Raw genomic sequence first — 26,444 nt, 5'->3', positions numbered from 1 at the left:
TCGAACCGCTCGCTTCGCGGAACTTGATCGTCCGACTTCCTTTTTCTCCGATTGCACGTGATTCGAGCAACGTTCCATGATCGTCGAATTACACCGTTACCGGTGTAATAAATGAATCATGGCTACGAATATCGCGATACCGATACTAAGAGAGAGAGAGAGAGAGAGAGAGAAGTTGGGAGATAACAACAATCGGGAAAGCAGGAGGGGGTTGAAGGAAGCCATCGACCAGGAGCGGCAGACGAACGGGCGCCATCACCACCCCTACCCTCGCCACCACTCCACCCTTTATTCAACGGCTTATCCAAAACTAGAACAACCCCTTGCTCGGCTTTAAAGCACGAAACGTATGAGCACCGGGCACGAGATATTCGTTCCACCTTCGTGGCCATTCATAAAACAACCTTAAACGCAGCTTTTAGCCGCTAAATACGCGGTGATTTATAGCACAGTATCTTCACCCTGGCTCGTTTCACGGATCGTTAAATCTCGAGATGTAAGGGGAGGGACGACGATCGGTCAATATTTTTCCTATTTTTGACGCCGCCTCGGTTAATTTTTCCTCCCCCATACGATTTATTTCTATCATTTTTGTTTGAATCGATCGAATTCGTTCGTCGTCGAAGCAGGAATCGCATACGCGGGGAAACGCGAGGATATCGCGCCGGACCGCTCGACCAATTTCGCGTCCCAATTTCCTGCAATTTCTCGCATCCCCCAAATCGTCGGTCCGGAAAAGCGGACAGCGAATTTTCAAACTCGACGACGTCGTTGTTTCCAGCTTACGAATCCCTCCTCCCCTTCCCTCCTCCCCTCCTCGCTTCGATTCCCAAGGGCCGTTGAACTCTTGCCGCATTCGCAAAGTACCAGTCCAAGTTCTCGCGCGCGGGGTCGGGGTCGATAGTCATATAAACGAGTACCAAGTTTTCCCGATACAGGACTCGTGAACGTGAGTTGTCACTCGTGAGCGCCACGTATACACACGCGTGTACATCGAATTCCGCTCCATCGTTTTCCCCTTCCTTCTCTGTCTGGGTAAACATCGTCGACGCGTCGTTACCGGCTTCCAATCTCGCCTGTGCCCGCGAAAATCCGGCGGGACTCGATATCACCTGGCGGAAAATCGTGACGTCGTCGAACCGTCGAACTTATATATATATATATGTATATGGTGGCAAACTCGGCTTCGATATCGCGATGACGCTCGTTCCATGCAACCCTCTGCACCCCCCGAGGCTCTAGGATAGGGACTCCGTACGTTTTATAACGTGGCTTACACGCGTACGTGTATACACCTACGGAAATATCAATCAGAGCGGAACCAGGAATATCAAACGAATATATACGATGATAAAATATTTATATGGGTAAGTACGCGCGCGTGTGACCGTAAAAAAAGCGACGCGTTTCGTTTTCGAACGTTCGTTGGTTTGGTAACTACGCGCGCGATATCTTTGCAAACGCGTGGAATAGAGGTGGGGAGGAGGAGAGTAAGAAAGGGAGCGAGGAGGGAGGGAGAGATATAGAAATTCCAGCGATGAGAAAGTTGAACGAATTTTTTTTATCTCGCTGCACATCGAGTTTAAGAGGGGAGGAGAATCGTAGTAGTCTCTCGTCGATTCGAGACGAACGTCATTTGCTTTCTCTCCCCCTTCCCCTTCCTCCTCTCGAAGAAGAAACGAAATCTTCCAAATCGAAGACGAACTCCTTTCTCCCTTCTCGCTCGCCGACAGAAGAATCCCGTCATTAAGATTTTTGATTTGAATGCAAATAGGCTGCTAGTTTCTCCGGTGTGCTTTCATCCCTTGGGGATATTTTTCGCACTCCTCCCCCTCCGTAAATGTAAATCGACTTTATTTGCCTGCGAGCCAGGATGAAGAAAAACTTGAAGAGAACCCGACTTGAGAATCTTCCCGAACAACTTTTGTAATCAGTTTCGCGTAAAAAAAAAAACGTGATAATAAATCCACCTTCTCGCCTCTCTTTTGTTCCTTTCCATTTTTCCCCATTACCAATCTCGCGGCAAGGGACGGCAACGACACGTGGAGGCAGCTTCAATCCCATCGCCTTTCTACTCGAAGCTTTCTACTCGAATTAAGATTTCAGGTTCGGGAGAAGCTTTCGGGTCAAGGGACACACACCGAACCGAAATGGATTTCGCCCGTGTGCAACGCGACCAGGTAAGGCGAGACGTAATTTACTGGATTCTGCTCGTTACACCGGTCGTACGACGTCCTGTCGCCGTGCCGTACCTCGTAAAGACGACAAACTCGACGTAATTTTATCCCGTCTGGTCGCGCCTATATATATACACACACACACACACGCGCGCACACCTTTCGTTCCTTCGGCCAAATGAGATTTTTCCCTCAGGTAGGTTACATACGTAGATGTTCGCCTCGCGTTAACTACGCCGATGAAAATAAAACGGTTTATGCGATCTAACTCGCGGCTGTATTTCGCACCACGTTTTTCACTCTACCTTTCTTCCTTTACTTTCTTTACGCGTCGCCACGGAAAACTTATCCGATCTAACGTTACATCCTTGCGACGCGAGGAACGAGAGAGGATGGAAGAATATTCTTGTTAAGGAAAGGCAGAAAGGAAAGGAAATTAGCGACGAAACGTAAGAATGGAATCGAGAACTGTTATTAACGACTACTTAGGGACGACTGTTCCTACTTTCGCGCACCGCTGTTCCATTTCGCTTCGAGTAAACACAACGACGAAAACAATATCCGAGGAATTAATAGGAATACGGGAGTGGGACGGACGCGAGCAATCGTGTGTCGCATTTTCGATCGACGAGCAATAACAACGGCCCGTTACCTGGAACTGGGCGATTCGATACCTGCGCGATATCCAGCCGATAGGATTTACCAATGAGTCGAGGTTATTCTCACGGAAGGAGAATTTACGGGAGGATAAATATGTATATACGTTGTTGTTTTTTTTTTTTTCGAACGAGAAACGAGTCGAGCCGGTATTATACTTTCGAGTGGAAATTTTTTTTTTACCGGTCGCTGTTGCGATAAGATTCGATATGGATGAAAACGATAACGATCGTTGATCCCCCCGATTCGATAAACGCATCGCGTAAACGGTTCCATTCGTTGGAGAATCGTTGGAAGAGCTTTTTAATTGAGGGGGCGTTCGTACACAATTACGTTCGTTAAATTCGCCGCTGCCTTCTGGACGAACAAACTGCTCGCTATTTTAATTAAAAGTTTCTGTTTAGTTCCGTTCCGCAGGCAGAAATTATGCAGCGCATTTAGAGCGCGAATTCAAACTAAAGTGATGAGGTAAACCAGCAAGTAAACCCGGCCAGTGGACAGGGCAGCGGGTTGATTGATCGCGTGTCAGGTTCCAGCCAACCTGGCGCCAGCACAGGGTCTCTCAACCTGGCGCCACCAGGCTAACACGCGCCTCGCTTTCTTATCTTACACGGCCATCAAAATTACGACTCTTCGTAATTTCTTCGAACGGAATAGATTCGAAGTAATTATCGAGGGGGAGGAGAACGAAACGCGATTTGGAACGAGTCTTCATTGCTGTTATATCGCACTGTTCGCATTAAACAGCGCACGTTTCTCTTCTCTTTTCTTCTTTTCTCTTCTCCCTCCTTTGTTCGATTCGAACGCGGCGAGTAAGAGAAGAAAGGAAAAAGAGAGAGAGAGGAAAAAAAGAAAAACAATTCGATATGGAAACAATCGAATTTTCAACGGTTGAAAACAGCGGCACTGTGCGAATCACGGGTTCAACCCATCGTTCCTAATCCACCTTTTTCCCGTCAATCACTTATTCGCTCCATCTTTTTCCCTTTCCACCGGGGCTTCCATCGGGGCGAACCTTTTATTTGATCGACGAGCGACGTTATCACGGCTAATATCGGAAAGAGAGGCGACGCCGCTACTTCCGACCGATCCGACTCGCTCCATCAAACATTCATGCCGTTGGCCGCGAGCTCGTGTTCCCACTCCGTGAAAATACCGCCCGATAAAATGCACTGACCTCCCCCTCCTCCACCCTTCGACCCTCGTCCCACCCCTTTTGTGGCGCGATAGGACGTCGTGCCTGCCAACGATAATATTTTCAAAGTCAGCTTCCGCCCCCAACTTTTCCAAAATCGTCTCGTCCCTGTATATACGAGCTTCGGTGATCCGTTTTTCCTTTCCTCTCATTTCCATTTTCTTTTCTTCCGCTCTCCTCATCAATTCTTAGTTGTTCTTTGAGCACCTCTGGAATTAACCGATCGATTTTCGAGTAGCGGAGAACTTGTTGCGAGCGCGAGCCACTCGAGAGATGACCTCGGTGTAATTTTAAAAATCGTGGACCGTCGGAGGGAGAGGGACGGCCGTGGAAGAAGAGGGGAGGAGAGGATGGACGGCAAGAGAGAGACTCGTGAATGCGAAGAGAGGAGAGGAGTGAACTCTAGACCACTTGGTCACACTCGAGGGAAGACAGAGAGGGCACGGCAGCTTGTTCTAGTTTACGGTTCTCAGAACCGTACGTAGAGGGAAAACTCCGGGAACCGTGAGTCTCGCGTGGCCAAGAGGCCAACCCCGAAATTCTCACCCCGAATTGTCTATCGGATCTTGCGCCAGTCGAAATAAATTTCGAAGGCCGAACCTTTGTTTAGGACAACGATAGCCGTTGAACGGAATGCAGGAAAATTAAAGCTCGCGTCAAATCAAAATCGCTAAGAAGAAGATATATCGATTCTAGCAAGCGAAGTATTTCTTTTTATTCAATCTTTGACCGATTTTAATTGGAATGTGTAACGATCTGAACGAGGGATACACGTGAAATTTATCATCTCGAAGGAGAGGAGAATGCTGACAAACATTTGTCTGAGGAATGCAAATAATCCTCAATTTGATAGAAAATTCCATTCGAGCTAACTTCGTTGTAGATTTAGACGTTTCAATAGTTTTTCCAACGAGTATCTCTCGTATCAAAGTACGATATTTTTCCGCGAATGTTAACGAAATTAAAAAAAAAGTTTTAAGAATATATAAAATAACATAAATATTTATATTTATACACAGATAGTAAAAGTAACGATTCATTTTCTACGTAATAAGATTTATGCAACATCATTCGCTGACATTTTTTAAACATGGCAAAAAAACCGATTGATTATATATAATGTTATCGTAATAATGTAAAAAACAATTAATCTTATCGATCGTTAGAAGATTGTAATAGAAGAAATACGATTATCTCATTTCATTAAAAAATGCAAACATTTTTTATTTCGTTTTCTGATATTTCGCTCGTAATGTTATACAAACATCCCTGTTATAAATAATATTAAATTAAATACAAGCGTATCTAGCCTTTATTTTCCGTCACGAACGTTTCAACCACCGCCGCTCATTCAAAACCATCTGTCCGCTCTATTACATTTTGTGGAGAGCGTGACACAAATCGTCGACCATGAATAATCCCATTGTTAATCTTAAAATCGCACAATTGCGATCGAAATAATTTTCGAATAACGATTTACCGATTCGACGTAACCTCGATACTTCGATTTTATAGAGAAACAATATTTTCTTTCCTCCCGACTAATATCCTCTCCGTATCACATCACCCTTTTTGACGAATTCACGAAACATCGCATTCCGCCTCGGTTGATTTATCGCCTTAAGAATCCGTGACAAGGTTTCCCCAGTTCGGGAAGCCATTACTCACCCAGGGATCGGTGCATCTGCGGTGAACATGGTGTAATTCCTCAGGAACGAGGCAGATCCTCGAAGCGTCAGGTGGTTCCCAAACCACGCCTGATCGATAGAAACGCGGTTTAATGACAAAGGGCACCATCGACTCCAGGGATGGGGAGGGGGAGGCGCCCAATATCCGTCTTACACGAGGACAATCGAACGTGGTCGATGGTAATTGATAATCGTTTGTCATCAAGTCGTCGAATTCAACCCTTGTCGACCGAGCAGGGTACATACCCGAATAAGCCGCGTCTCTCCATTCTTCTCGCGTGTGTGAAATATTCGCAACGTGTCGGCAAAGTTCGGCCAAGTGTCGCCCAAGTTTTCCATGAAACTAAATTCGAAAGGGACGAAAGTTATGAGCTGACTGCTTTCTTATATTTCTTTCTACTATATATATATATATATATATATATAGTTCAAAAGTTAAGGCAAAACAAAAAACTGTACAATGTAATTGCGAACAAATTTGAATAAGCGAAATAACGAAAGAAATTTTCAGCGAGACTAATTAAAAATTGATCGAACATTTAAAATCATTCGCGCAAAATTGATGGAGATCGAACGATAAATATGCACTCGAGAGAGACTCGAATGAGAGGTCGAAAGAAGAAGGGATGATCTTGAACGAGAGGTGGTAATTCCGTCTCAATAGGGGAGAGGGAGGGGTGGTAAAAATGTTCTCCTTCTATCCTGCCGAGCAAGTAGTTACCGCTAAAGTGGCGTGCTTCAGATATTCCTCGCACGTTTTTAAAGAGTGTCCCGGTGTCAAAGAGTTCGCAGAAACTGTTCCGGGGAAGGGGAAGCGGCACGAGTCGTCCACTCCCCAGAGAGGATTTTCCTGAATTCGTTTCAACTGGATTTCCTATCCTCGAGTAGGAGACTCGAGCTTCGACACGATCGTGTATGTATAAAGAGATGACAAAAGTGTCACGCATTCACGGCACAAACGAAATGTAACTTGGTGGAACAATATTTTCGTTCCTATCTCGCGTGATCCGATGCCCGCCCTCTGTTTGCCCGAATATACCAGAAGAGGAAACACACACACACACACACATGCGCGTGGATACGTATTACAGGCGGAATCGGGTTTCATTTGGCCAGATTCGCTTCGAACTCGAAACTCGTTCTCTTGCAAATCCTCCTCCCGGATGTTTCTAAGGTTTCGGAACGAAAGACCGACACGCCAGTTTTTGTCATTCGCCATGAAACGAGTATCTCTCTCTCTCTCTCTCTATTTCGTATCGCGATATCACGTTCAACGCGAACAAATTTCCGGATTGCTTTTTCCGTTGAAACACGTTTCGGATTTAATGTGACGCGATTCGAAGATCGAAGACCGAGACGTGGAGACGTTGAATGAGAAAGAGGTCAGAATTAGAGATGGAATGGAAGAAAATCGGTGGAGAGTCGAAAGAAGGGGAGACGGAGAAGGAAGGGGGGGATGGTAGGAGGAGGTAGAGAAGGTAGTACAAGAATAAAGCAGAGATGGTGATCGATTGCGTCGGTACATGCACAATAACAGGGGGATGGAGTCATGTACCTATCCGGGCTAAACAGCCCATTTGCCTCGCACAATGGAAGCGACGTTGCTGTGGGCTCGACTTAATTACCAGAGGCTGCCTTTGGCAGAGAGCGGAGAGGTAAAGAGAGGCGAGAGGACACCTTATCGGAAGCGGTCTACATCTAAGCTCCATTTACCAGGCTTCCACGGAAGCGCAAAATTCGCCTAGAAATCGTTCCTGGCTTTTAATCGTTCCGTTAATGTATTGTTTTCGCGATATTTTTTTCACCAAGAAATTTTACAGAGCAACAATGATTCACCATGGTTCAAAATTATTCCGATAATCGAAGAATTTAAGAGTTTCGTCGAAACGCATTTTTTTTTTTAACGAATTTCGTATCGATTGATCCGCGATAGAAAGTAGAAAACACTGATAAATTGCTCGCAAAGTTCGAGCATCCTCGTTGATGTACTTTTGTTACTTATCTCTCGCATAACGCGCGTGCAGCATCACGAAACGGAACAGGCTAAGAGTTTCCCGGAAAACAAAACAGTTTTCCGATAGTTTGGCTAGTGTGAAAACGAACAGAGTTCGTAGAGCCTAGCCATTAGTCTAAAGGTACGCTCTGGCTCTCTCTCTCTCTCTCTCTCTCTGGGTGTATCATTGCGAAAGGAGGATAAATTACGAATCTCTACAGTACTTACCAAAGTTTTCATAAAGTTTACCGCTTCGAGAAGGCCGCTGCATTAAACAGAGTGTAGCTGTAACAGGAAATACTGCGATATACAATTTAAATAAAATGGAACGTGAACGAGAGCAATGATTAAATAATCGCTTTATCATTGCAATCATTTCAAAGCTCAGGTCGTTTTTTTTCAAGGTCAAGTCGTTTTATCTCCGATATTTATACAGTTGCTCGAGTTGAGCGAAATATTTCTCGATGAATTTCATACATAAAAGTTTTGTTTTTTGATTAATGCGTGTATTAATTATCGAAGATGATACACTTATCTTATAGTCTCGTAAATAATATTTAATTATATATTAATACAACATATTGCGTCTTTTATATCAGTCATGTTGATATAATATACTAGCTACCGTGTTATTTGTACGAATTATTTGCGTTCTTTATACATCTATTATCGCTATAAAAGGCGGAAAAGAGAGGAGCAGAAAGAGATGAACACGATTCATCTAATATGACCTCCGTTTCATATTTTTACTGACAAGTGTAACTGCGTATAATACGTATAATGATAACAAGTAGAGTGGGACGATACGAGAGTTTAAATTGGATTGTTCTTCCATACCGTCACCACTTCGTGTCCTGTATTCGAAACTATCAGTCGTGAACTTATAAATAGCGAACTTTTTTTTTTTTTCTTTTTTTCAACAAGTTCAGTTTTTTTCTCGGCGAAAAAAAGAAAATGGCTTCTGCGTTTTTGACTCTCGTTACGGGTGCGTTATTATTATTGTGCTTCTACCTCTATTTAAAATACACGTATTGGAAGAGGAATGGGATTCCGTACAGCAAAGGATACTATCCGATAATCGGTCATTTTCTACCTCTGATAATGAAGAAACAAAGTTACAGTGAAATAATCGAAGAGATATATCGCGATTCGAATCACAGTATGGTTGGAATGTACAAAGGAATGAAACCGGTGCTGATTCTTCGCGATATCAATTTGATTAAAACCGTGTTGCAAAGTAATTTCTCGAAATTCCACGAAAATGCGGTTAAAATCGACCCAAAATTGGACCCTTTGTTAGCGAAAAATCCATTTTTCTGTTACGGAGAATTATGGCAGACGGGAAGGAAACGTTTGACTTATGCGTTCAGCAACGCGAGATTAAAAATCCTTTTCGCAGCCGTGTACGAAGTGTGTACAAAATTTCGAAACTTTTTGGACAGGCGGCTAGAATCGAGTAAGAAATACGAAGTCGAGTTGAAGTCGTTGTTTCTAAAATTTACGAGCGAGGTTGTGGCCAATGCCGGCTTAGGAATCGAAGGCTTCTGTTTCGAGGATGACAAGGTACAATCCATGTTTACCAACCTCGACAATAACGATTTCTTGGATACGTTTTTAATTGGGATCATCGTACATTTTCCCTTTCTTACCAAACTATTGAGGATACAATTCCTGCCTACGAAACACGACAAATTCTTCAGGACAGTGGTGAAGAAAAATTTAGAGCTGAGGAAGAGCGATCCGATACCCAGAAACGATTTCATCCAATTAATGATCGAGATGGAGCAGACGGGAGAGAAGATCGACGAGGAGATTGTGGCGGCTCACGCGGTTTCCTTCTATCTGGACGGGGTCGAAACGTCCAGCGTCACGCTTAATTTCATCGGATGCCAATTGGCCATTCACCAAGACGTCCAAGAAAAATTGAGAAAGGAAGTGAGATCGACGCTCGAGAAACACGGAGGCGTGTTAACGTTCGAGGCTCTCAAGGACATGACGTACATGAACCAAGTGATCAGCGAGTCGCAAAGATATTTCTCGGCTCTAGGTTTCCTGGGCAAAATATGCACGGACGAGTTCGAATTGCAAGGCTCGGACGGATTGAATTATCGCGCGAAACCTGGCACCGAATTATTGATACCGATCTGTGGATTGCACAAAGATCCGAAATATTGGGACAATCCAGAGATATTCGATCCGGAACGATTCAGCGATGAGAATAAGCAAAGAATAGAAAAGATGGCGTTCATTCCGTTCGGCGAAGGACCGAGAATTTGCGTAGGAATGAGAATGGCTATGCTCCAGATGAAGAGTTGTTTGGCTACATTGATGAAAGACTACAAACTCGAGGTTTCGCCGAAAATGCAACTACCGTTGAAATTGTCGCCGACTTATTTCCTGTCGGCCCCGTTAGGTGGTGGTTGGGTACTCATTTCGAAAGCCTGAAGCCTTATCGAGAAATTATACATACATGTATAATTGTGCAGTCAAAGTTCGAGTTGATTGTTATTGCGATCTTTATTGCTCGTGTTTAGAAGAAAAATTCGATATAGAGGAATGTTCGCGTTACATGACATTCTTACAGATACATTATCTTCAAGAGATAAACGATAATAAAATTTTGCTCTTATTTTTTTATATTTCATTTCAATCGAATCTTGTTAACGAATCGATGGAAAAAAAAAAATATATATATATATATATATATATATATATATATATATATATATACATGTACATGATTCTTTGATTTCAATTGATCGTTACGTAAAAATAAAAAGCAGATAAATAAATGAAAGGAAAAGAAGGAGACGAATAGCGAATTTATGGGAGTATGCCGAGTGCAGGTCTATCTCACGTGTCTCAGAATGTAGGGAACGAGTTTCCTGAGTGGTTTCCCGTGTTCACTATTGCTATGTACACACAACTGCGTCAAATACTTGTGTGCGTGTGTGTGTGTGTGTGTGTGTACACGTTTTATATTTCATATGTATATCGTATCGTTTATAACGTATTTTATAAAAGAAACGATAAACTGATGATGCAAAACTCACGTGCGTTTTCGATAAATAAAGAAATATATATAATTCGTTACAGAATGGTCCGTCGATGCAACTAAAGAGAGAAGAGGTGATATACGCGATGAGATAATAAAATATTTACAAAAATTATAATCACACCGATTATATTCACGTAGGTCGGGAAATTAATTAGTTACAAAGTTCAATAATGGACCGCTCTGTATTTCGAAATTACCTTCGCTATGTAAATAATCGTAATTAATTCCCGATTCTCGATATCAGATATTACGTTCTTTTAACTATTAAACCCGTTGTATAAACTCGGTGTTTATCGGTTTACGAGGCAATTAGATAACAATCAATTTTCCAATTGTTTTATCCGTGTAATCTCCGTGATAAGTATATATATATATATATATATATCCGAATATAAATTATTTCCCCATTCCTTGATCGACATCACCTATTCTTTATCCCTTATCATTTCTCTCTCTCTCTCTCTCTTATCCCGATTGGTTCCACCATCAGAAGACGCGCTAAACGCGAAAACGGTCGTTCCGCGAACGAATGTTCGAAGAAAAAAAAGAAGGAAGTGGGGAGAGGGAAGGGCGGGTAACGACGATAAAGAAGAAAGAGGGTGGTTCGAGGGTGGCGGGCGAGGGGGAAAGAGTTGTTCGCGTAGTGGTAGTGCATCTTTCTCTGATTTCCCGTGGGAGAGAGCCGGCTCGCCGGTTTTCTTCTCCCGCGTATCGAAGGTAGAATCGAACGGAGAGGATAGGTAGACACAGGAGGAGTCGTGTAACGCGCGTGTCCTCGCGGCGGCATGATTTATTTTATCGCTTTTCGAGAAGCTAGCATAATTCCGCCACCGGTTATTTAGTCTCCCTTCCGTGCTCGCGTGGAAGGACGAGCGGAATGGAATCGAGGACGAGGAAGGGATCAACAGGTATAGAGGGCGACCAGTATCCCTCGGCTACGTCTACGGAAGAACCGCCTTTCTTTAACGGGGGTGGAAACGTCGTGGCGGGGCAACGAAGACGCCCCGTAAGAGTTAGACGCAAGGAGTAAGTTTTTTTTTTTTATTTTTTATCGAGAGGAGGGGAAAACCGATGGTTAAACATCTCGCGTATAAACGGGCGACAACTTGGAATGGAAGAGGCGAGGCGGAAGCTGGATTTGATTTAATTAAAACGGGCAGCGATAACAGCGATGCAGTAAATTGAAAATTACGGAGCGAACTAATCCTCTTAAATGGAATATTACCAGCGGAATACCCGACGAATTCGATTGTTTTTGACTGGAGCTACGGCAATAAATCAAACCTCCTTCAATAGACATTAAATACTTGCCACCATTGTCGTCTAAATCCCCTTCTCGACTAACTCTCGATTCTTCTCACTTTTATTATTGTTTTTTTTTTTCCCCTCCCTCCTTTTTCAAATCGATTTTCATTCGATCGCCAATTATTCGACGAAAAGTATATTCCTAACTGAAGGATACAAAGAGAGAAAGAAGAGGAAAAAAAGAAAATAAAGCTTCGATTAGTAATTTCAACGCGGTATATATAAAAAAGATAAATCTAAAAAGAGAAAAAAAGAGATCCCTCCCGGACTACTTTTGTTCTTCTCCTCTCCGTGTATTTCTTTCTTTCTTGTTCGACGATATTAGCGTCCCGGTTGAAAGGATAGCGGAAGAACGTCAACCCAGAACGTAATATACTTGCTCGCCGCCTTTTCCGAATGCACGTCGCCGAGGGTAAAGGAAGGAGAAGGAATGGAGAAAGGAGGAGGGGGATAGCGACAGGGTCGTAGCAGGAAATTTCACGGAGTGGCGCAATAACGTTTCTTATGCCACGTTTCCGGAGTGGCGTACTGTTGTGGGGGGGCAGGGAGAGCTTGAAGCTTGCAAATACTCACCGCGCGAGAGAGGAGGAACGAGAGTGGAATAGAGACGGTGAAAATGGTAGGGAGAAGGAGGAAGAGATGCAGTCACTCTCTGGCATGCAATTAGGAGCTAGGCATCGCCCTGGAAAGGATTCCTCTCTTTCAGTATTCCTGCTAGAATCACCCTTCTCTCTCTCTTCCCGCAAGCTTTGCGTCTTTCTTTGTCTCCCCTTATCTCTTTCCCTCCGCAACTCGTTCGATTGCGTACACTGATTTTCTCCCTTGCACAATTTCCTATAATCCACGTCAGCGCCACGTCCGCACACAAATACCACACGCGCGCGCACCGCGAACAACGCGACTATAGGACTAATAGTCAGGGAATCGTAGCTCGAAAATTTGACACCTTTTCCTCTCGCCGAAAATTGATGATTTCAAATATAACGGAGGGATTGTATAATTAATTGTTTTAAAAGAATTCATTTCCAAAGGATGCAAGAAAATCTCTCGAAGATCATCAAAGGTATCACGCACCGTTATCGGCGAGGCGTATAATGGAAATCGCGGGGTGGCGGAAAATTTCATTTCAACCCTTCTAACACGATTTATATTAAAGAACTTTTTTGAGATTGCCGGTGAAACAAGAACGTATGAAACGTGGGCAGCAAAGTAGAGGTGGAGAGAGAGAGAGAGAGAGAAAAAAAAGGAGTTTGAAACATTGCCGCTGCGAATCGGTGAGCGGGGTGAAGTAAATAGTGCCATTCAGTGCTACCAACGGTTGATTCCCGCGGGAACGGCCGGTAAACACTAACGCCAATCCCATCCCAACCTCCTCCCCCCTCCCCCCTCTTTTCCCGCTGTCCGTCTATTTTTCGATTTTCGTCCGTTTCTCCGCTTCTGGCGGCCTCCCACTTCGCGACGACGCGTAATAACGATAATAAATCGTGTCCGAGTGATTTAAGGGTTCATTTAGCCGGCGAAACTTTCGCGAGAGAGGGATCCATGGCAGATTATAGAGAATAAGTCATTTCTATTCTTGTCAATCCGTGAATTAGTGACACCGGTATCCGCATCCTGAACGATCCCCTCGCAAATTGCTCTTTCTTTTTTTCTTTCTTTCTCTCTCTCTCTCTCTCTCTTTCTTTTCTTCTTTTTTTCAATTGTATTATTCCGCCTGTAACGTTGAAAAATGCGCAACCCCGTCCGTGGGGATGCCATTACGAAAACGGTGTGCACGCGCTGGATCCTCGCTCTCCTCCGTTTTTACAACGAAAATAGGTTTCAATATAAAGCGGATCGTTTTTATCCGTTTTGCACAGTTTACACGGGGACCGGTATGAAACTCCGTAATAACCAGGAAAGTCTGTGCAGTTAAATGTTATCAGTTGGCAAAGTATCGATCACTCGACCGAGCGGTGGGGCAAAAATAAAATGAATCGTTCGAACAATAACGAGATGAAACGGATAACTGTTCAAACATCGATAAAATCCTATCATCGCTGAGAGGGGCCACTAACAGAAGTAGCTCGTTCATATAAGAGGAAAAGTTCTATTACCGAAGAGATTAGCGGGGTATATACGATGCGGTATATACGATGTGGTAGCAAATGAACACTCGGAAACAAATATTTCTATCTCTCTCTCTCGCCCTTCCTTTCGATCATCGTTCGATTTGGAGCGGAGCAAGCGCGGAAACAATAGCTTTTAATCTCGGCCGGTCACAATGCGCGACTCTCTGGCATTTCCTAGCTGATAAAGTGCGGCGTCGTCCACCACCAGCTTTCGAATAACCAGGGAGAAGAAAGACGATGGAGAGAGTGTGACGAAAAATAGTGCGCGCCAAAAAAGAAAAAAAGGCGAATTCAACGATCTCGCGATTATCCCTAAACAACATTAATCGATCACGATGGCTTACTTTTAAATTCGATTCGAGACGCTAGATTTCGCTTCGAGGCGCGAAAGTTAATACACCACGCTTCCTCCCTCTTATTTATCGCGTGGCTAATGAACGAATCGATCGATCTTCCTTCTACAAACGGGCAGATCGATGGGGAGGGGAAGAGAGGCAATTTCGTTGCGTCTGATTTTGTCTGTTCGTATATACGAACGGATGGATTCCTCCGTGAGTCAGCCTCGACGAGAGAAAGAAAGAGGGAGAAAACGGCGAAAGCATGTCTGCCGGTATCTTTACGACCTCCCAAGGACATAAACTGGTGTTATCCCTCTGTAGCTGGTAAAGATGGTGAACGTACACACCCACGCGCGCGTGACACCGTGCACGCGTCTATGCGCGTCTCAGCACACTCACAACACCGCATCACATCGACGCGCCACGACCCTTTCTGCCAGTTAGTCTCGCCGAGATACTAGGATAGCGATAGGACATCAGCCTTTAAGCATCACCCTTGAACCGTGGACGGTACAAACCTCAATATTGTCGGAGGAAAGGGGGGATGTAAGCCGATCCTGCAACGCCACGCTTTTCCTTCGATCATCGAAACCGTCGAAATTGCGCGAAAATTTTCTTTCGCTCCGTCTCATTAAAATTATTCTGAGAATTTATTCGCGAAAAGGGGAGGAAAAAATTCGCGATACTCTTTTGTTTCGTGCGAGGTATCTATGGCGATTATATTGTTGCGAGTTGGGAGCATGCATATGCATATGCATACGGGTGGACGGTATCCGTTCAACGGTGTAACAGGTGTATTCCTTCCCCTCTATGAGATACGACCTTCCTCCTTTCCGCTCAATCTAACTTAAGATATTAACATCTGGATACGCGTGTTCAAATATTATCGTGTAATCCGGATAATAGAAGTACAGAAGAGGCGATCGATACATTACGTTATTACGAGAAACGAGCTTCAAAGAGCATGTGTGCGTATATGTATGTGTATGTGTATATACTACGCCAAGGAGAACGGTCACGACTTTAAAACTTATATACGTGATATATCGAATGCAACAGTCGAAGGCATTTTATACGTCTGACAGCTGTCGGTGGCAACGCTTACCATCATCCAGTTTGTATTACACCTACCATAAAGTTACGCGAGAAATCGATTTCTCCTTTTCCGTTACCTAGGAACGAATCGTAAAATAAAATCCATAAGAGGCAAATGTTTCTGAATTTTTCAAACAACCGTATGAACCCGCGGCCTTGTTTCTTCGTTTTGTCATTCCTCTTATCGCCCACGTATGCGCATTTTCCACCCTTACGTATCCTCGAATACGTTTCTCCCTCTCCACGATTCCCTTTTTCATTCTTGATACGCGGAAGAAAGAAAAAAAAAAGATGCAAAAATTGTCTGTCTACGTATTCCACGTCTCTCCACGTGAGTGAGGCAAGATCCGTGAAAGGGGTGGGGGGCGCGAATAAGCTGCAAGAAGAAATAAAGAGGGGGGAAAAAAAAAAAGAAGAAGAAGAAGGGAGAAAGTCGCGAAAACATTACCGCGAACCTCGCGATGGAAATTGAATTTCCAGGTCGAAAGTTCTCCGGGGACTTCCACCGTTACGTTGTAACGCTATATAACGAAGAGAGGTTTCTTTGGTAAACCAAGAAGCAACGAGACAAACTCCGCGCTCTGAGTCGATGGAGCGAGTTACGAGACGAGTTACGCGAAATTATAATAGTATCTTTGACCTGGATGAAAATCGGCTCGCCTTTGCGCCACGAATAATTTCATTACGTTTCCGCGATACGACGAAACGATTCGATTTCTTCTTTTCCCGATGCTTTTCTTTTTTTATCATTCGTTCATTTCTGCGTTACTCGAACTTGCCTGTATACTGGTTAAACCATCTTCCAGCTACAATTTTCCTCGTTGAATATCGCTTAAGAAACGAACAAGCTCGTAAAGCTTCCGCTGCGACGTAAATATACGTTCAACTATTAAACGCTGCTGGAGCGCGATACGCAATTACGCTAGAAAATAAATATTTTACCAGTCTTATACTCTTAACGGTCTCACGTACGAAATTTATTCGCCGAGATTCGATTTTAAAGGGAAAAACGAACGAATTTCTTCCCCCTCCCCCCCTCCTTTTCCGTTAAAATTTCCGTTCCGTTAAATTTTCTCGATCGAGGCTGTTCGCTTTCGGGTTGATCGGTGCGAAAGGATTCGTAAATCATCACCCTTCGCGCCATTATTGAATTTAATAGGTGCGCGGCGAGTTCATAAATCCGGTATCACGGTACCGGTTACTATCTAAACGGGTTTCCCAGAACGTATCAGAATTAAGTGTAAATCTATAGATTCGTGGATCCCTTTCGGAATCCTTATAGGGTGATTATCGAAGGAAACGGCGCGGCGTTCAAGAGCAAGTGGCATTTCGGTCAATAACAGTTAGTACTGTACGTGAAAGCGACACGCAAATATTGATTACAGATAGTCCTTGGCTAAAGCGTCGCGAATAAGCTGGAATATGCATCACTTGTAACCGTGTAAGCTATCGAATAAAAAAAATTTAATACGATCACGTTGAAAGAAGATGAATACGCAAAAAAGGTTAACGAGGTTCGAGAAATGTTTTCTCGAAAACATACCTTAAATTCCTTCCTTTGCAAATTGTCGAGTTCGATTTAAAAAAAGAAAAGAAAAGAAATCGTGAAATATGTTGTTATCATAGCGAGCCATCCCTCCCGCGTGGAGCGTGAAATTTTTCTCTCCTCGTAATTGCTCTTCTTGAACATCCAGACACGCCCTCCATCGACCGTTCCTTTCGCGAATTAAGCTCGGGATAAGGAGATATTCGAAGACGGTAAGGGTGAGAAAGTCAAGGGCAAGAGCATGGGAATAAAACGAAATATAAGGAAAAAAAAAAAAAAAAAGAAAACGGTCGTAGAATGGGAATGGAGTTCAAACACGTTCCATTATCCGTGGAGAGAAATTCAATAGGATCAGAGTAATTCAATGTTCGATGCAATTTTTTGCATCACGTGTTAGTTACGCATTTTTCCATCCTTCTTGTTCGAATAAATTTCCCGAATAATTTCCAGATATCCCCCGGAGGATGAAAATAATTTCTCGTTTCCCGTGTTTTCTTTGTAAATAAGGGGATTTGACCTCGGATTAAATTTCAGATAAAGCGATATCCGAGAATTACTGACAATGCCGAACCGAGCGCAAGAGGGTGCAAAGTAAGGTCGAACAGAGGGGTGTTAGCGTTTTACCTGCTATTTCGCCAATTTCTGCCGGAGAATTCGCTTTCTCTAACGGTTCGCTAAAGAAATAAGCCTTTAAATTTTACGAATTCTCGAGAAACAGAGTTTCGTAAAGGTCATCATAAATTTATTCCACCCTTGGCTATATTCCACGTTATGATATAATTATTTTTTACGGTCATAGTTAAGTATCGGCAATTGAAAGAACGTTCGAAACACATTTGTTGAAATTTACGTTATTGATTAGCACGATAATGACATTAAAACTCGATAAGGAATTCGTATCTTTTTTAAATTAAGTAATATTATAAATACGAGATTTTCAAATAAATACATCGAATTTGGATATCGAACATTGGCAATTGCAAATAATATCTAATAAAGTGATCATGCCTAATAGAATACGATAATGTTAAAATATTACTTTATTAATGTTATTCGATATATATCGTGGTTAAAATTAATACTATCGATATTAAATTAACAACATTAATAAAATTTTTTTACCTATAGAGTGCATTTTATTTTTATAATAAATACGCGAGAGAACATATCGTATCCTTCCTTCGAAATAATATGAAATGAAATGAAACTGCATCAAGCTTGACATAATTCGTGAATAAATCATAATATTGGAAATTTGATTAATAAAATTTTAATCGAATAATCGTAAATCAAACGAAAAACCAATTCTGTACGATCTTCGAATATATCGAATTATTAAAAATTCGAACAAGGATAAAGAACGAAAAATATGTAAGTACAGAACGATAAAACTTTGTCTAGTTTCCTTTTAATTAAAACTCTCTTTCCTTTCGTAAGTTTCCACGCGACGGAAAATGTTTGAAAATTTCCCGATGGACTTACTGGGAAAAGAAGAACTGGTGAGATTGTGCGTGATCGAGTCAACAAAAGGGAAAAATACTTGGAAAAGAAGAGGAACCGGATTCCGATATAATCGAATGAACTGCAAGATTTTTGTTTCCCTTAATAACATTGGCAAAAATCAAATGGAATGTACGCTTCCTTCATTTTTCCCTCCGTCTTAATTGGATCATAGGGGGGCCCATTTATCGAATGATCCGTAGTTCCACGCGGGAGAAAAAAAAATATAAGGAGAAAAGAAACGGATGAAAAGAGAAATTCCATCTGTCGAACTTATAAACGATCGTCTCCCGTCCCCGATTTCATTTCACGAGCCGTCGCACACCTAGACGTTTCTTCCTCCCCTTCTCATAATTGTCATAACTTCCTGCATTTTCTCGCCCTTTTATATCACGCCGCCGCTCCGTTCCTTTTTTTCTTTCTTCCTTTCTTTCTTTCTTTCTTTCTCCGTTTCGCCACCCCGACCGCCACAGAGGAAGACATTAGAAATAAATTACCGAGCAGCAGTCAAAAATTGATAAAATATTCCCGAAGCGGAATATTTTAGCGATATTAGGGAAGACGAGTATGGCAATAATTCTCGTGGTCGAAGCGATCTAAAATTTAACCGTCGTCCCGAATGAATTACCGGCCGATAAATTGCGTTCATTCTTATATTTCTTTATCGCGAAAATATACGAGAATTCTTCACGCACCCTCGGCTAATTTCCTGTTACCGATGCAAAGGGGATAAGATTTTCGAGGAATGCGAAAGTTAAACGGAGGAATTTGGTTGGAGAAACACGACTACCGGTCAGTGGTATACCGAGGAGGGACGAGAAGCAACGAATTTCAGGAAACATTAGACTAGCTCCCTTCAGACCGAACAACGATCCCCTTAGTGGTAAGGGAAGGATGTCGGGTTAAGATCAGACCGAGCCACCACGATTCAGGATCGTCTTGTTGTAACCGATCGTAAAGGGGATCGCAAAGATGTCGCCGAAAAAGAAGGGAAACAGCACTAGAAGGAGGAGAGAGAGAGGGGGAGAGGGAGAGGGAGAGAAAGAAAGAGAGAGAGTGGAGTATTGACGTTGTGCCGCTTTTAAATATTGCATCCAAGTCACGTTCAGGACCGTATCCTCTCCTCCTTCAACCCTCAACCCCGATGCCCCCCACCCACGCAACTTCGAGTCACCTCCTTCCCCTTTTTCCAACCCCACCAGCCAAGCGGCTGGGCTGAACGTCGCATAACTACCGCAAGGTTTCCAGGGAGACAAAGGAAAAGCCTAGAGAAAAGAAGATGGGAAGCGAGAGGCGAAGGACGAGAACGAGAATGAGAACGAGAACGGGAGAAGAAACGATGGAGATGGAGCGAAGGGAAGGAAAAACATCCGTGGCTAGTTTTCTCTGGCCCTGGTCACGATAAAGAAGAAAAATTAAAAAAAGAAAGAAAAAAAAATAGAAACGAAGAGGGCGAGGTTTTGTCGTTTGCGCAAGGGACACGTTCGATGTTTCGAAAGAACGAAAACGAGAGAATGAAAAGAGAAAGAGGTGGGATACAAAATTGTGGTTACATTCCCTTTGTCGCTTCTCCCGCTTTGTCGGCATCGTCATTAGAGTTATTTTCTAAACGATTTATTTAGTCTCGCGTTTGGGAAAAGATGTTTGATGGTAAATCTTTAAATACCAAGAATAATACGATCGAAGAATATAAATGAGAAATAATAAACATAAAGTCACGAAGATATTGTTTCATGAACCGTAAAATCTATAATATACAATAGAATTTCAAGGAGAAAAGCGTGTCAGGCAATTTAACAGCCAAGTTGGCCGACCTTTAGCTATGTCTTTAAATATTATTCAAGAGGATCGATCGTCGTTTGATCGTCACTTTGTGAAATCCTCGTAAAATTTAATCGTAAAAATAAATTACAAGTACTTGTAAATATTGATAAATTATATAATAAAAATATATCAAATTTTCTAACTATTCGGGAAATTTTCGACGCGAAATATTTTCAATATGTTCTTAAAACTGTAGACAGTTTATTTTATCGACTATTCAGGCAAATCAACTGTGTCAAGGCCATGCACAGAAAATTACACTATTGCCCTCTATAGAAAAATAATTTGCTCATCTAAAGTGCAACTGGTTTCTTATTTTTGTAACATGTACGTAATATAAAAATAATAAAGTATTTCAGGGCATGTTACATTCGTATCTTGTTTATACAATACTTCAACGTTTTGTTATTCATAAGTGTTACGAGGAAAATGTAAAAATATAGAACATAGCCAATTGCGTCATTCGAATAGAATTTAAACGCGAATTCGCACGCCGTTGATGTCCTCGTTGACCTAACAAACTAATAACGAGCAAACTATCGTTTTCACCAAAAATACCGATTGTAAAACATGATTATTTATCGATATATAATTTATATAATATTGCGAGATATACAATTTTTTTCTTCAAAAATTTCGCGCGAAATAGGCAGCATGCGAATGGATCTATAGAACGAGTTGATTCAAAGAGAATTCCGTTTAAATGTTTGGAGATACGGACAATTGACAATAATTTAAAACCATTGCGAAAGATGCAATTGACTTTCGAAAAGTTCGTATTTAAGAAAAAAAAGGACGCTTACCGTGTAAATTTAGAGTATTTCGTTCCTAAGACGTGTGCAATTTTCGTGTCACCAGATTTTCCTTTCTTTTTCTTGTCCAAAAATTGAATGATTCACCTCGAACTGATAATCACAAAACCAAAAAAACTGACTTGTAAAAGAAGAATGTGAAAGAGAACGCACGACACTATATTACTGTATAAACGAACGGAACAGCACACAGCGCCAAGACAAGGTTAGAAACGTCGAAAAGTCTCAGTAGTGTCGAGCACAGAGTGTTACGTCTAGTTCGCCTCGAGGGCGTCGCGGCGCTGCCGAGCGACGATACGACCGCGTTCCTATGATCCCCCTACGAATATGTCCCCCGTTTTGTACCTTTCTCCCGCGCAAACGCTATTGGCCACCCCTCCAATCCCCACCAACAAGCAACATCCAGGAATGTTGGTTTTCGTCCGTATTGTTCGCTAATTTCTACGATTGCCCTCGTAACAACTATCGGAACGATTTCCCGAAATTTCGGCCACTGATATTTATGCATATACACACTGTACACTTCACTTTACTCATGAGAATACGTACTCATTAACTACCATTGTTTTTAACGCTCGTTTAGAAAAGCAATCCTTGAAGTTAGCTCCCAATTGGATGCAAGTTCAAACAAGAAGTTCGTTAGTCATATGCAGTATTGTTAATTGATTGTCGAATAAATGCTAACTTTTATAAGGAATAATTATTCGATAAAATAGATAATTTAATTTTTACAGTTATTTTTATTTCTCAATTTCATATTTTGTTCGAAACATTTAAAAAGTTTAAAACATATTTAGTCTCTCAAAAATTAAAGCATTAGTTGATCGCAATGGCGATTGTACGTTATAGAATAGATCGATGTCATTTATCAATGTTTAAATTGTTGTGTAAAATAGTGAACGTGTGAATAAAATTTTGTGATAATAAATTGTGATTTTTTAAACGAAAACAACGATCAATATATGTATATGTTGTATATTCCATATTGTTAAGTAAATATAACTCAGTATTGTGAAAATTTTGTTCGATGTATTCAAATCTATGATACGATTTCTCAACATAAAGGATTGAATACATCTATTAAAATATGTGTACAAGACTTTTCTCGTTATATAAAGTTTTTCTCAGTAATAGTTTGTTATTTACTTCGCAATAGAAAACAAACGAAAACTTCAGAATGGGTGAGTAATTTCAAATGTTTTTTATTGATTGCTCTGATTTAATCGTATTTCATGCGATTATATGGAATCATGTTGAAAGTTTTCACTGTTGAATTGCCCATTTTATTTTTACCTGAACTTTAGTATTTTATTTATATCAAACGTTTGATTCAGTTCAATGTACTTTTATAAATGTGACTAAAGCTAAATGTCGTTTAAGGTTATTCAAAAGCAAGGTTATATTAAAGCAAATCAAGATAAAAATATTATTTGATGATTATTCAAAATTATATCAAAATTATTAATAACGCGATAATTCTATAATCTGATCTATATTATAAAATTAAATTATATTAAGAAAAATATTAGAAATATAGCGATGAAAGTTAAAACTTTTAGAATAATTCGTTAAATGCAACAAAATCAAATATCGCTATCGTTGAGTGATAATTTGTATCAGGCATTCAGCACAGAGTGAATCTTTGACGAGGGAGCGAATAATCGATAAAATCTTTAACAATCAGAAAATGAAAAAGCTTACGTGTGCATTCGTTCTGGCAAGGCGTTCTGCCGGATAATCGAAATCCCGTTAATGATTATAATAGACAATGGATTCAGGAAGCGTGGCACGAGCAGTATGTGTAATTGTGTATTTGCCAGAAGGGAGGGCCACAAAAGTGAGTTGCAGGGTCGTGGCACACGTTTCCTACGACAGGCGTACAAAAATCAATACGAACGGTTACGTGTACTCGCAATTTGCGCATATCTTGCATCATTTTCTTTTTTTTTCTTTTTTTTTTTTTTTTTACGTAAAACCACCATGTAATATTTCATATAAGTGCGAACTGCGGGAAATGGTTTGAGATATCACGTAGTTATTCGCCAAGCAAATCCAACCGCGAATCTTCAGAAATTGAGGTTAAACTGTGTTAAATTCAAACACCATAAAAATAACGAGGCTAACATCAGACGTTGAGTTAAATTGGAAATTTTCATTAGATCATCAGGAGAAAATATCATGAAGTAATTACACATATATACGAGTGTGCCGGTTTAATTTAAATGATTCCATCTTTTTCTCCCTTTTTTTTGTAATTACTCGCAATATTTTCGTGGAAAGTTGAACTCGAGATACTCGACGCTTGGCTCATCGTGATTAAGTCGTACGTTTGATGCATAGAATAGGTCATTTAAAATTACTTTTTATCATTTCGTCGTTGAAAAAAAAAAAAAATCTCATAGAACACGTCACGTTTCATAAACATAATACACGTAGAAATTTGAAATAATACCATATTCTACTTTATATTCTACGTACGGCTACCCTTTTGTCTGTGGCATTTACAAACATTCGAGGATTCCAGACGTGTTAATTATACCGAATCCGTAGGTCGGACAGAAACGATTACCCGTCGACTCGTGAAAAAACTACAATTTCCCAAGTAATTTTGCGTACTGTTAGTTCGGCGGTCGTTTATTTATTAAAACATTCAACGGCATGAACCTCTTTAAATCACGCGTATCCCCCGAGTATCTCCGTGTCCCTCTAATATTTATTAATCTCATCCGTGCTGACCGCTCTTCTCATATACTTTATACAAATATTCAGTTAGTTAGAATCCGTGCGTGATCTCGAATTCACTTTTCTCCAATATTTATCGATCCAATTTAAAACTTTCCCAAAGAATTTTTTTATTCAACGAAAACATACAAATTGATTTAAATTAGCGTTAATTTGATTTTCCGATACTTGGCGATTGCCCGATATTATTTGTCGTGAACAAATTGCGCATCGTTGTGAGCCATTATGTAAAACGTTTAAGAACTTTGTAAACATTATATGAATAATTACATAAACAAGCAAATAGAGTGTATTAAAGTTGCACATAATTAATTAACGTCCCGTTGTGTTCGACAAGGGAATTAACAACCATTGTATCGTTCGGCCTATCAATTTATTAGGTTCACCTGCCCGCCTCGAAACCGTCCACGGACATTAAACGATTATATTTTCCAGTCGGTTCGTACAAGCGAGCACATTGATCGGGGGATCCTAGTTAGTTTACACGTCAAAGTTTACCAAAGGTTCTTCAGGGCCGATGCACCGGACCTTCCCATCCTACGGTGTACTGTACACTTTCCCGCAGACATTGTGTTCATTATCTCGACCTGTATAAAGACCTGTACCCGGAATACCAAACAACGCGACCGTGTAACTCGTATATGAGACACGTGGCTCATTACATGTGTGCAATAATAACATATATACTTATAGAAATAGACCTAGCACCCGGATGTTGCCGTGCACGCTCACACCATTGTACCTGAACAGAATGGGATGAGTCAAGGCAAGCGCATTAGGGGTGGGTGATTGTAATTTCACACATGACGTAACGCATGTCCCCCTACCACGTTTTCTACCACCCCTCTACGTCACATCGCTTCTCCGTATGTATTTTGCGTCCACCATATCTGTTCCACGCGATCTATGGAAAATCCTCTCTCTCTCTTTCTCTCTTTATTCTTCTCACTTGGCCTCTTCGTTGTTTCCCTCTGTCGTCTCCTCGTTTCTTGCCCTATCGGTTTAACGGGCAGCATTCCTCTTCCTTTCGTTCACGTTTCAGCTTTTTAACACCAGCTTTCCTCCAAAATTATACCTGTAGTCATCGACTGATTGGAATTTTCGGTTGAATTCGACGACATTGATAGGCGGATATAACTAAGAGATTCGGCGATGCGGGAAATTAGGCACGCGCGCGAGATTTGTTGTCGTTTACTCGAGGGTGATCGACATTAGGAATTCCGTTTATCCGTTGTGTACGCGCGAAGTGTCGAGCTGAGTTTGCCCCATTAAGAGGTTGCGTCGAAATGAAGGAAGGAACGCGAACAATGATCGATAGAGTTGTCTTGTACGGCTTATCGTGTCTTAATTTGTCAGGAATGAACTATTTATTTCTAAAAATATTATATCTCGAAAATTCTCTCTACTCGAACAATTTCATTAAAAAGACGCCCGAAGAATTATCGATTGTTAGTTTGAATTGAACCCGCTTTATCTTTTGGCACATAGGTTTGCCAATTAATTGTCCGGGCAAGCTTCGCGGCACCATTCGTACCCGTTTATCCCTTCTCACAGATGCATATCTCTTTCTGCATAATTGCGCAACCCTGACATCCCTTCCTCGGCAATCAATCTGAAACGCTCGCAACATTTGTTCTCCGCTCCGAGGATATCTCTGTTCGACTAAATCGTTGCGCGTCTACGTGATATTTAATATCGTCTCTAAACCGATGCCGACCCTTGTGGTACAGCGAGAAGGAGGCAGGAAACAGTCGGAGGGAAGACAGAGGAACGGGGTACTGCTGTTACAGCAGAAAGGGTGGAGGGACAAGTTTGGTAAGGGGAGCGTCTTATCAAAAATTAAAATTTCATTCGGCCAGGCCAGAGGCTTCTCTATCTCGATCCTCGAGGCGGTTTAGAGCTAGAGGAAACGAAAGTAGTGGTAGTGGGGAGGGGGAGGGGGAAGGGGAGGTGAAAGTCTAATCGTGAGAAACTAACTTTCCCTTCGAGAAAGTTTCGTCGAACCTTCGTTCTCCAATCCCGCGCCTTCAGGCTGGCCATTTTCTTTGAATTTATTTCTTCGCCGCTTCTAGCTCTGGATTTGAACGCGCGTTTAAATTTACGGCCACGTTTTCCCACCCCCTCCAACCGATGTCTCGTTACTTATTTCACGCGTGTTCGAGCGTGAGCGTTCGTTTCTCTCTTCTCGCCGCGAGATTATCATAGTCGGGTGAGTAAAGAAGTAAGGAAGGAAAGTACAGGTCAAGTTTTCAGTCAGGATCTTTTATCGCGCCATCGAGCTTTAATTGGCCAATCCCGCTTTCATCCCGCTGTGCAAGTAACCGGCGGGATATGAATTTATCATTCCGGCCAATCCTATTTTAAACCCCAATGGCGGCCACGATGAGAATGGAAAAAATGTAA

General features: G+C 41.7%; 2 protein-coding genes across 6 annotated transcripts in view; one reads left to right on the top strand and one right to left on the bottom strand.

Moving 5' to 3' along the window:
- The window catches only part of LOC410852 (protein Fe65 homolog), a 114,081-nt gene extending 92,466 nt beyond the window's left edge, over positions 1–21,615 (bottom strand). Inside the window, exons 1-2 of one of the 5 annotated variants that reach the window (XM_006569087.3) lie at positions 21,291–21,615; positions 7,939–7,995 (exon numbers count right to left, since the gene is read on the bottom strand). The gene's annotated coding sequence lies outside the window, so the exon portion shown is untranslated. The remainder of the gene's footprint in view (positions 1–7,938; positions 7,996–21,290) is intronic. The other 4 variants (XM_006569090.3, XM_006569091.3, XM_394328.7 and 1 more) reach the window with 4 other exon arrangements.
- Positions 8,544–10,347, top strand: LOC724211 (cytochrome P450 9e2). Its single transcript, XM_001119981.5, has one exon. It carries the CDS (start codon positions 8,665–8,667, stop codon positions 10,153–10,155), a length of 1,491 nt encoding a protein of 496 aa, XP_001119981.4. The 5' UTR covers positions 8,544–8,664; the 3' UTR covers positions 10,156–10,347.
- Positions 21,616–26,444: the final 4,829 nt, after the last annotated feature.

This window comes from Apis mellifera, linkage group LG2 (genome assembly GCF_003254395.2).
Source record: "Apis mellifera strain DH4 linkage group LG2, Amel_HAv3.1, whole genome shotgun sequence".
Taxonomy (NCBI): domain Eukaryota; kingdom Metazoa; phylum Arthropoda; class Insecta; order Hymenoptera; family Apidae; genus Apis; species Apis mellifera.
Note: the sequence above shows the minus strand (reverse complement) of the source record. Positions and strands in the feature narration are given on the sequence as shown.

Bases quoted from the DNA above. Each gene is read 5' to 3' on its own strand.
- LOC724211 (XM_001119981.5), top strand. From the start codon at position 8,665: ATGGCTTCTGCGTTTTTGACTCTCGTTACGGGTGCGTTATTATTATTG.